The sequence below is a fragment of the Buceros rhinoceros genome, unplaced genomic scaffold, assembly GCF_000710305.1.
Source record: "Buceros rhinoceros silvestris isolate BGI_N320 unplaced genomic scaffold, ASM71030v1 scaffold17091, whole genome shotgun sequence".
Taxonomy (NCBI): domain Eukaryota; kingdom Metazoa; phylum Chordata; class Aves; order Bucerotiformes; family Bucerotidae; genus Buceros; species Buceros rhinoceros.
The window spans coordinates 2,540-14,302 of NW_010396107.1; the positions used below are offsets into that span (position 1 = coordinate 2,540).

Below are 11,763 nucleotides of genomic sequence, written 5' to 3' on the forward strand. Positions count from 1 at the left end.
TTCACCTCCCTTAGTTCTGATTGCAGGAGTAATTTTTAATTAGTATCCATTTGTATTATTAATCCATTCTCCCACAAGCATGTTGTCAGAAGTGAAACATCTTCATGAACTGATTGCTATTCCATGTGTGATTTAGTGGTTGTCAAATGTATCTAATGTGCATTCACTGGAGGCTGCATATGTTTCTTCATCATAAATTTAATTACAATGTGTATATGTCCTTCTTCATTGCTACTCTAGCTACTAATTTCATTATATTCAGATATGCATTAAAACCAAAATACAGGCCTGAAAAAGATGCAGCTCTGAAAACACCATAGTTTATATGATGGGAACCAGTTCTGGTACTCCTTTAAATTCAGACTTAGGTCAGAACATATCTGACAGCTGCCTAGTGCTATACACAGTAGGAACCGCAATAACATAACTAACAAGCTGTTGGCATTTGCAGCGTTTTGAAGAATACTACTGAGAAAGGGGAGAGTGGAGACAAAATTCTCATTCATTACTCAGCTACCTGACAAGCAAGCACTGAGATACATGCAAAGGAAGAGAGAGATTCCTTTCTGTTAATCCAGCATCTGTCAAAAGTTGTTAATTCAGTTTGAATAAAATATATACATAAACTGAAGCACGTAACCTTTGAGTAATACACAGCAGATATTTTTATGTACAGGGAGCAATATGGACAATTTTTCAAATTATTCACATAGTGAGTAACACTAAAAAAGGCACAAGAAATCATCTGTGTTCTATGGGATTTGACTTTCAAAGGTGCTTAGCTCCCATAGATTTGCTCAGCGAATATGCCAAGGGAAGCTGCAGATGCTCTGCCCTGGTATTCAGGTTTCCAAGCCTTTAAGCACCAGTTGTGCTTAAAACCCTGAATTTTCTTCTGTATTTTAATGAACCAAAAATCAATGACAGGCCACACCAAGAGGGTGGTGGTAAATAGTTTTTTTTTCTCAAACTGTCAACCTGTTACGAGTGGGGTCCCCCAGGGATCAATATTGGGCCCAACGCTGTCTAATATGTTCATAAGAGATCTGGATGAGGGCATCAAGTGTACCTTGATGAAGTTTGCTGATGATACTAAACTGAGTGGGGAAGTGGATGCTTTGGAAGGGAGAACCACCGTGCGGGAAGACCTGGATAGGCTGGAAGGGTGGGCTAGTAAGAACCTCACTAATTTCAACAAGGACAGGTGTAAGATCTTGTACCTGGAACCATATAATCCAGGAGTCCAGCACATGTATCTACATGGCTGGAGAACAGCTCTGTGAATAGGGACCTGTTGTCCTGGTGGACAAGCTGCTCAATATGAGTGAAGAGTATGCTGCTGTGGCAAAGAAAGCCAACAGCATGCTGGGTTGCATCAACAACGGCATCACCAGAGAGATAAGGAAGTCATTATGCCGCTCTATTCAGCACTTCTCAGACCACGCCAGGAATACTGTGTACACTTTTGGTCCCTGCTATACAAAAAAGTTGTGGACAAACAGTAGACGGTCTAGGGAAGGGTCACAAAGATGATGAAAAGACTGGGAACCCTGTCACGTGAGGAAAGGCTGAGAGAACTGGGCTTGTTCAGCCTTGAGAAAAGAAGGCTTAGGGGAGACCTTTCACCATGGTCCAGTATTTGAAGGATGGCTACAAAGATGGAGACTTCCATTTTACAAAGAGTCGCATGGAAAAGACAAAGAGTAATGCATACAAGTTATTCATGAGAGGATTCCGATTAGAAAAAAGAGGAAAATTTTTCACAAGAATGATCAGCCATTGGAATAATCTCCCCAGGGAAGTGGTGGAGTCCCAAACATTGGACATTTTTAAGATTTGGGTGGTCAGGTGCTGAGCCGTCTTGTCTAAACTGTGCTTTTGACAAAAAGGTTGGACCAAATGATCGTTCCAATCTGGTATTTTATGAATCTGTGATTCTATGAATCTTACGTGGTCTACTGGTTTGTGTGTCTATTGTCATCTCCTCCACATTATTAGAAGAAGCAGGTACTATCTAAAAGAATATTTTTCTTAATTTTAGCCAGAATTCATCTTTAACAGTTCATCTTTATTCATTTACAGAAAAAAAACCAATAAATAATTTTTAAAGCTGTCTTCATAAAGTGTGACTATTAAAATAATCCTCTCTATGCATTTTCTTTCCCAGGATCTGATAACAGACCTAAAAGAGAATCTCTCTCATCACTTCAAAGAAGTTATGCTTGGCTTGATGTATCCACCTGCCTCTTATGACGCCCACGAGCTCTGGCATGCCTTGAAGGTTCTTGTCAAATTCAGAATTGCTTAGAGTTGCAGTCACTGATTATAGTATTGAACAAATGTTAAACTGATTATTTTGATGTTTTACTTAAATACCAAGCTCTACAGTAGACATTACAGACCATAACATTCCTGAATAAATTAAAAAAAAAAAAAAGAGCAGCTAGGAGTACAACAAAATAGTTGTGTTCGTGTTCGTATCTACTTCAGATCGCCTGAACACTTGCTAAGGGTGCATGCTGAAGTCTTTGCATCTGATTTCTTTCACCAAATCCTAAATTCTTACTCAAGATTTAAATTCTTCCCACTGTGTTTCTGTCAACACCAGTCTTGCTTCATTTCCCACTTGTTAATGTACATGCTGAAATTCATGTTAAGTAAGAATATATTTGAAATACAGGTTTCTACTACTAATTTAAAATCAATTTCTTTTTAAACAGGTGAACTAGGCAGAAGTACACTCTGCATTGCTCCAGCAGAGACTGCTATTCTTTTGTTACTTCTGATGAGCACAACATTGCTTTTTCTAAAAGCTGTGGTTTCTACTAACACCTTTTCATATTTACTTCTTTCCACACAGGGAGCAGACACAGAAGAAAAATGTCTCATTGACATTTTAGCCTCAAGATCAAATGCAGAGATCTTCCAGATGAAAGAAGCCTACTTAATGCGTAATGTTTTTCACAGTGCACAGCGGTAGCTGTACTATGTGTGCTCTGAATGTATCTCATGAAGGAACTGAACTACAAAAATGACTTCTCGATACTAACTGGTTCCTTCCTCCTTCTTTCCTTCCCATAACTGTATACAAAAGGCTGAAGGAAAATGTTTAAAGTTTAAAATATATCACAGTATTTTTGAGATATATTGCTGCCTATGACATTCAAAATATCTGAAAGCCACATTTGAGGATTTTCAGAAACTTTGGCACATATTATTTAAAACATTTTCTTCAAAAAGTTCTTACTCCTACTTGATGGGGCATTTCTGAGTATCCCACCACCACACAGCAGCAGCACTGGTGGAGCTGCACCCCTGGTTGGGTGGACAGGTGAGCAAGGGCAGTTACAGAGGCCCCCTGGCAGGGCAGAGACTTCAGCACGATCCAGACAGACCTGCCAGCTGCATAGTTAGGTCCTTGTGGAACCTACACAAGTTACTGTGGAATAATCACTACAGAAAATGGACAAGTATTTGCACCCTATTTATTCATCCTTCATTTGCTGATCTTCAACAGTACAACTCAGAGCATGTACAATTCTGATTCAGATTATGTTTTTGGTTTAACCTAGAATATAATAATGATCTTCAACAAGATATCAGTTCTGAGACTTCAGGTCACTTCAGAGATACGCTCGTGAACCTTGCTCAGGTACTGTAAAAACAAGTAGTATGACTTGCATTTCTAAAAAATCCATAATAACTTTTGACACTACTTGAGAATTCTTAAATTTTAAGGTGACTGTGGTTAAAGCTAGTTTCAACAGGGCTACACTTTTGAAAAAGAGAGAGGGGAAAGCAGAAGAGAACTTGAAATCCTTCCTCTACTTTGACTTTGGCTTTCAGATGGAGGCAGAAGTCAACAGATTATTTTTTTGAGTAAATCCCTGGATACTCAGGTGCTGACCCTCTACTCAATCTGTTTCATCCCAAAAAGAGTCGACTGTACAAACGACATTTTCGTGTTTAAAGCTCTGCTTTCTCCATTGTTAGAATATATGGTACATAATATAGACATTATGTTAAAATTCAGATATACCCACATTTGACTGTGGAAGAAAGTGTTAAACAGTTCTGTGTTTTAAACTTTCTTTTCATTGTGCTGTTGCACGTACTAAATCACAGCATGTTTGCACACAGCCAAACAAATTGTCACTATCACACACCAACTTTTGCAGTTTCACCAATTTGTAGTTCTATGCAACCAAGGTGGTCATGCTGGTCAAACCATAACTGTAGTCACTGTGCTTATTATCTTAAAAATCATCTGTAAACCAGAATAACAAATATTGCAAAATGACTTCCAGGACATAACAGCATACATAAGATACATTTGTATTTTTGTAGATGGGTGTCTGGGGAAAAAGTTTTTACTAAGATTTGAAATAGCAGCAGGCTTCACTGAGATAATGAGCAGATGTTTAAAATGTGGAAGCTATAAACAGGAATTATTTTTTATAATGTCGGATGTTTTTTCCCCTTAATAATGACAATTCTTCCTTGCTTAAAAATAAAAAGTTACAGTTTAAACAACCTCACTTCTCATCTTGACTTAAACCATGGGACACGTTGTACTTGTCAAAAGAACAAACTTAAAATAAATTATCAGGGACTTATTTTCTCAAACCACAGATGTTGATAAAGAGGCCTGAAATCAACAACTTCTTAGGTAACTAGATCTAACTGCTATTTTTCTCAAGATACAGAAGAGTTGTAGGAAATTCCAACTTGACTCAGTTATACTGTAAGTTGAATCTAAAGATTATTAGTTGAATCATCCATGTTTGGATAAGATCTCACAGTAAAACTCAGTGATATTTCATTAATATAGATCCTTTCTAGTTCTAGTAGCATGCAACTTACAGAAGATTATTCTATAACAACATTTCCAACGCATCCTTTAATGCTTTTTTCAGACAACCTTTGTTTTGATTTCTAGTAAATCCTGGGATTGACACACACATCTGACTACAGATAGAAGTAAATAGGCTTCACATGTGGAGAGCAAGCTATCCAATTGCCATAGTGTGATATCTGTAGTGTTCATATCCACACCCAGCTAGATTAGAAGTTATAGGTTGTAGTCCTTCCTAAATAAATTAACAGTTACAAATTCAGGCTAATACTCTAGTATGAGACAAACAGATTTTTATTGGGTTTTTTTTTTTGGGGGGGGGGGGGGATTGATTGAAATAAGATCATTTTCTACAATTTTAAAAAAAATTATACATATTGTGGGATTCTCCAGCAAAACTATGCCAAGAGCAGTCACTGTTAGACATTACAGGGGAAAGACGGCATTTGTCTCATGTGGAGTGTTATTTAACTTATTTTACTATTTGCTTGTCTGTCTCTTTTTCCTGTGTTTTCTCAGGTATGTAACTGTGTGCAGTCATTTCAGCATAATTTCCTTTAAGGAATTTATCTTTTCACGAGGAATTCCACTGTGTGAATTTCTTACAATTTCATTAAAACATGAATCAACATTTTTTACAGGAAAAAGCCACAAATCAGTCATTCTACAAGTTGACAACCAATACATAATTTTAATCCTCCCTTTCACTTATAGGTAAAAAAACTAAATTTTAAACTAAATTGCTTCAAACACGTATCATTAAGGCAGTGACTACATGCAGCTTGAGATTGTTAAGAGTTCTGCAACCAAGGCTTATTTGTATCCTTACAAGACAATTATAGTTACAAAAGCAACTCCCAAAAGATGTGTGCTCTTCACGTTTTCTAACAGCTATAGAACTCAGATCATAGCGTGTTTACTTAAGTGTATCACCTTGATTTGTGTAACTGAAAAGCTATTAAAAGTATGTGAAAAATAGCAGCATTCTTCTGTGTTTTATGTATCAAAGTCGTTAAGCAACTTCTTAGTCTTGGATTTTAGTTTTAGATGATGACTACGAGCAAGCAAAATGTCCATTATTTGGTATGTGCTTGCTCCTGTGGTTTGTGCAAGGAGAAGAAAATACAGGAAAGATTCATTTGGTAATGTGCATTTTGATAAGAAATAATCAGTGAATGGGAAATATTATTCTTGTTTTCCCCTCACAGTTACAATATATGCATAATATCCACGATGCTGGAAGTGGTGGTGGTGACATAAATGTTGATGTAAAATGGAACTAAAAATGGCGTAGGTTTATCCACCTCCTCAACTTTTTCCTCTCGTAAGACCACTTGTCATTCCAGAGTTCCTCTTCCCAGAGGAAATGAAGAGATAATGTGACAGCTTGAAGATGTTTTCTACAGTTGCAAATTGAACCATTGAATACACTGATAAACTGATCCAATCTAAAAGCCCACATGTGCTAGCCTGAGAAATGAAACATAGCTTCATACAGAGACAACTTTTTATTCCTAGAGTCTTTTTGAAATTAACTTTTAAGGAAAATGTGTCTTTTTTTTTCCCCAGGGAACAAGGATGGAAGGATATGCAGATCCTTCTACAGCTGCTCAGGATGCAATGGTAAATAGAGTGAGATGTGAGCTTCTCAAACACAGAAAAAAAGAACAAATGTAAATGTTGAAAGGCGATTTAGGACTTAGTTAAAATCTTTTACATATTTTTTCTTTTTTTCTGGTATATCAGATTCTGTGGGAAGCATGTCAGCAGAAAACAGGCGAACACAAAAACATGCTGCAAATGATTCTCTGCAACAAGAGTTACCAGCAGTTGTGGATGGGTAATTCAGCGGTTCGGCTGTTTGGACACAGAGTGGAAAGGAAAAATCTGGCTTGCTAATAAAACCATGGTTTACATACCAAGAAGCTCAGAGTGCAGCAGGGTATTAGCCTGAAACCTCAGTGTGAACTATCAGACTCCCACTGATGTTAAGAGGATTATGCAAGTAATGCAAAACTGAATTTTGCCTGATGACTACCGACAGCTGTAGATAGAACAGACAGACATCAGGATGCCTAATAACAGAGAGAAGAATGCATGACCAAAGAAAGGCATAGGCTATGGTTCACTGAGTTTACACACAACACAACAGGATGAGACAGATTTTTCTTAACTATTTTCTTCCTTTTTCCTACATAACTCTTTGTTGTGAGTGGAAACCTTGGGAGAGGCAGTTGGAGTATTTTCAACAAATGTTTGTATGTGAAAACACCTTGCTGAGTTGAAGCTTTTAGCCAGACATTTCAAAGAAATTTTTGATGGGACCACTTCAGGGTCCACATCTGCTCTCTCATAATGAACATGCAAATAGAAATATAACAGGACATTTTTATTTAGACAGATAATCAGATTGCAATAAACTTATACAAAATAAACTACAGATTGCGATATTTTATGTGAGATCATCCAGATTTTCCACTGGAGAAAAGAAACCTGTTGTACCTGTTTGGCGACAAGTTTGACATGCATTTTGCTCTCCAGTGTGAAAACAGTCTGTTTGGTGACTAGTTTACCACTGTGCAGCCAGCTGTATTTTCTATGCCAACTTCTAACAGTAGCTTAAAACTACTTTCCTGTCAAGAATCAACAAAAGAATTTTTCTATCATGACTTCCATGAGGCTGGTGATGATAGAATTAACATCACATAACATACCTGCTTATGCTCTATTCCCTTTCTGTAACAAAGATTTGAGAGCTCTGTTGTAACGCAGTACTTTGTAAGCTTTGTAGTAAGCAGTAAATTGAAAATTTTCCTCCTTCCGTGAAAGAGTAAGCAATCCCTGCATATTTCTGGGTGTAATTCTGGATACCTGCATTGCCCAGAGTGTCCATGTGTGGATACCAACATGTTACACACATCATGCCATGGCTTCTTGTCATAATCTGGGAATCTCTGGGCAGTTTTAGCCACACTGAGCAGGGAAGTTGTCTTAATGACATGGCATTCTTAGAAGTTCATTATTAACGAACTAGAATAATGCAAGATTTTTTTTTTTCCAAGTTTTCCAGGAGTTCCAAAATATCTCTGGGCAAGACATAGTGGATGCCATTAATGAATGTTATGACGGATACTTTCAAGAATTACTGGTTGCAATAGGTAACATAAAAATATTATTTTATACTATCAGTAATATCTTAATAAATATCTAGTATGATATCTCTGATGCATCAAGAATATTATTTTTCTAATATTTTTATCCACTCTCCTATATCGTGTAAATAAATTTTCAGAGATAACTAGAAATGAATATTTGAAATCCTTTTCCACATCCGTGTAAATCTAAAAATGTATATATGCAGCACTAGATTCTGACTGATCAGAACTAGTACATGTTCTTTATTTGATAACGAATATTGTGATCAACATCTGCATTATCAACTGATTCTACATGTATCAAATAATTAGCAAAGTTTTCAGGACTTCTGTGGAATATAAATAAGTTCCAAGCTTTATGTGCCTTTGTTTTCCATTTGTAGAATAAAGATAATAATATTCCTACAAATATGTCATGTGAGTGTATTCACTCATATTAAATTAGCCATTCAATGCAAGGGCAACAAGTTACACACCCAAAATAAGTACCAGACTTTTAAAATTACAAATATATTACAAATAATTTTAAGCTGTCAGGGACAGCACTATGCAGCCTTATATTTCAAGGACCCCCAAACCAATAGAAATTATTTTCTAATAATCTTATGTTTACCTGTTGCAACTCTTCTCTCCTAGTTCTCTGTGTTCGTGACAAGCCTTCCTACTTTGCTTACAGGCTTTATAATGCCATTCATGTAAGTGGTCTTACTTCTTCATGTAACGTAAAAAGGAACTTGCTCATTTTTTGTTTGCTTTATCATTCTTAAACAGGTACTTACAAATCTTTCTATTCAGCCTTTAAGGTGTGATTGCGCACTTTAAAACTGTTGGTACCTACATAAATTTTAAAGCAGTAGTGCCTAAGCAACAGTTAGGATTTAACAGAACAGTAAAAGGGTAAATATTTAAATTCCTTAATAAAATATCTGGTAACTTTGTTGATATTTTTTTAATTGAAAACCTTTCTTTTCTACGGATTGTATCTCCCCCTGCTGTGTAGAACTCAATGTGCACTTGTTTTACTACTCAGTTTTTGTCTCAAGAGATTTAATAATTATCACTAAAAATTAAATTGTAAAAATTAATGTTACATAAAAATAAATGGTCACATTTTCTTGTGGATTTAATGTATATATGCAGGTTCTTCTATCTTTGTGTGTAAGTGCTAACACACTAAAACAAATGGGTGCCAAGAAGAAATGTAGCTAAACGCAAAGAAACACCTACAAATTCTTCCTACTAGAGGTCACTGAAGAAATAATACACTTTCGGTTTTCATTAATTAGTGAAAATAATGAAGCATTATATTATGTAAAAACATAAAGTATAACCTTTTAAGCCAAAAGTACCAGGAAATACCAGCTATCAGGAAAAGCGGTTTCTCAAAGGTCCTGCATCAAGACCGCTTTTCAAGTCATTTTTAATTTTAAGGAATATCACATAGATATCTTTCTTCTATATTATATTGAGATGATGTATGTTATGCAGGAAAAATTTTTTTGTAATTGAGATGAAACAATTGCATTTTGTTTTAATTGATATCTTACTCTGTTTTCTCAAAGTGTTTTAATGAACACAGATAATTCTCAAAAGAAATTCAAGAATTTGAAATAGTACCTGTTTTTTCAGCCAAGCTATTTCCAGATTATACCAAAAGCTTTTTATATATCCATTTATAATATAACAGAATAAAACCCACCATGGGATTCTAATGCTTGAAATCATAGTCCATAATGGTTTATAAGAAATATTTTAATCTGGCCATCAAACACGTATCAAATTCTCTATATGCAGCTTTTTAACACATCTCATTACTCGGTTTTTGGAGAACATTATTTCAATCAACGGCTAGTCAATAAAGCGACAATTTAGCCTGAAACAATCCAAATCAATCATCAGTCGTCCCAACCCGCAACCTATTTTGATCATTTCTACTGCCACTAGATGTCGCCGTTCTCCACACATTTCTATATGAAATATTTACTTAGAAACCATTAAAATAAAAATAACTGAATATGAGCTATGTACATTCTTAAATTCTAACCCGATGGTTTAAAAATCTCACTGAATTCACATTCAGCAGCAGCAGTTATAGGTTATTGGCTTAGATGTCTTTTGAATAGACTCCACAATGACAGCCCCAACACCCACCTATAAATGGAATACCTGGGACTACTGACAGAATTTCGTTAGGTTTTTCTCCGTAAAAGTTCCTTGTGGTGGATCTCTGTTATTTGGCAACATAAATTCTATTATTTGAGTATGTGAAAACTCTGAAGGATAAAATCTTTGAATGCTTAGCCACCTTTAAAATCCAGGATATCTTTATGGATAGCCCAATAAATTGGCTTAACACTAAACATTATTACGAGCGTATACAGATAGGCAAACACGTGTTGCCCAGCTGTCCAGTGTCCTCTCACCTTCTTTTCTTTTTAGGACTTTGGGTTTCACAATAGAACAGTTATAAGGATTCTCATTGCCCGGAGCGAGATTGACTTGATGAATATACGACGGCGATACAAAGAGAGATATGGGAAATCACTCTTCCATGACATTAAAGTAAGTTTTTTACACACTTTTGCATATATTCAGCACTGGCACCCACAGACAGTGCCAAGCCCTACTAGACAAATACACAGGGTTATTCTCCATTCAATCAGTTAGTTTACAAAAAAAAAGAAAAAAGAAAAAAGAAAATGGGAAGAAAAAGCATAGCTTTTCATTACCTCAGGCTCAATTTAGTGTGCAGTGAATTTTCAGCTGACTCTCATTCTGTGCTTTTCTCCCTCCCTTATAGCCAAAGGAGGATATAAACAGGGCAGGCCAGTGTATGCTGAAGCAATAGTTTTCGTAAATAGTGTCTTACACTAAGTGATACCATCTTTTCTCACACTGTCCTGCAAGGTTAGGCTGATACCATCTTCGTGCAAAACTGAGATAAAAATACAGTTTTATCTTTGCGCTTAGGTACTACCAAGCTTCAGAAAGATTGCTCTGTATCTTAAAAGAAAACTCCAACGCTGTTTAATTGCAGAAAAATCACTCTTGCTAAGACACTTTACCCTTTTCATGTTGCTATAATCCAGCTGTAAGATCTGCAGTAACTGTAAGAAATTGCTCGTGATTTTTTGGTATTGAAATGATGACATATGAAGCATGTTTGATCCAACCTTTCAAAGCTGGATTGTTTCTAGATGACCAAGCAACCAAAGCCCAAGTTATGTGAAATTTAAAAAAACATACTTGGCCAAGAATCCTTATGAAAACACTATAATATTTTCCAAAACCTTATGACATCATTCTAGCCCTCGTCACACAAGGGAAGAAAAACTAAGAAAGCATATAGTCACAGAATGTTTGGGGTTTTTTTCTTGCAGCATTTTGCCTCAGGGCATTATGAGAGTGCTTTACTTGCTATCTGTGCTGGTGATGCTGAAGATTATTAAGGAACAAGAAGATCAACTTTGAAGGCCGATAAGTCTTTTAAACAGAAATTGAAGATATACACAACATGCTAACTCTAAGAGATCCCTATTCTACATAAATAGAAAGGAAAAATCAGTGCTATGCATTTGCTAATTTTAAATCTTTCCTGAGACGGGAAAAAATGTTGGCAGGAATGTGGTCTTATCTCTAGTTCTAGTTAGTATTTCTGCTTCTATGATTAATGTAAATTGGTGAAGCAAGCAGCAAAATAACTCCATGCAAGCCTATGTTTCTGTCTCGCAAGATTCCAAACGTTAGACACGA

General features: G+C 36.1%; 1 protein-coding gene across 1 annotated transcript; it reads left to right on the plus strand.

The window, feature by feature from the left end:
- The first annotated feature begins 1,031 nt into the window (after positions 1-1,031).
- Positions 1,032-11,459, plus strand: ANXA10 (annexin A10). The gene is made up of 11 exons (XM_010145807.1): positions 1,032-1,206; positions 1,798-1,916; positions 2,168-2,281; positions 2,861-2,951; positions 3,573-3,652; positions 6,425-6,478; positions 6,602-6,695; positions 7,918-8,013; positions 8,647-8,705; positions 10,450-10,572; positions 11,391-11,459. Exons 1-11 carry the CDS (start codon positions 1,032-1,034, stop codon positions 11,457-11,459), a joined length of 1,074 nt encoding a protein of 357 aa, XP_010144109.1.
- The last annotated feature ends 304 nt before the right edge of the window (positions 11,460-11,763 follow it).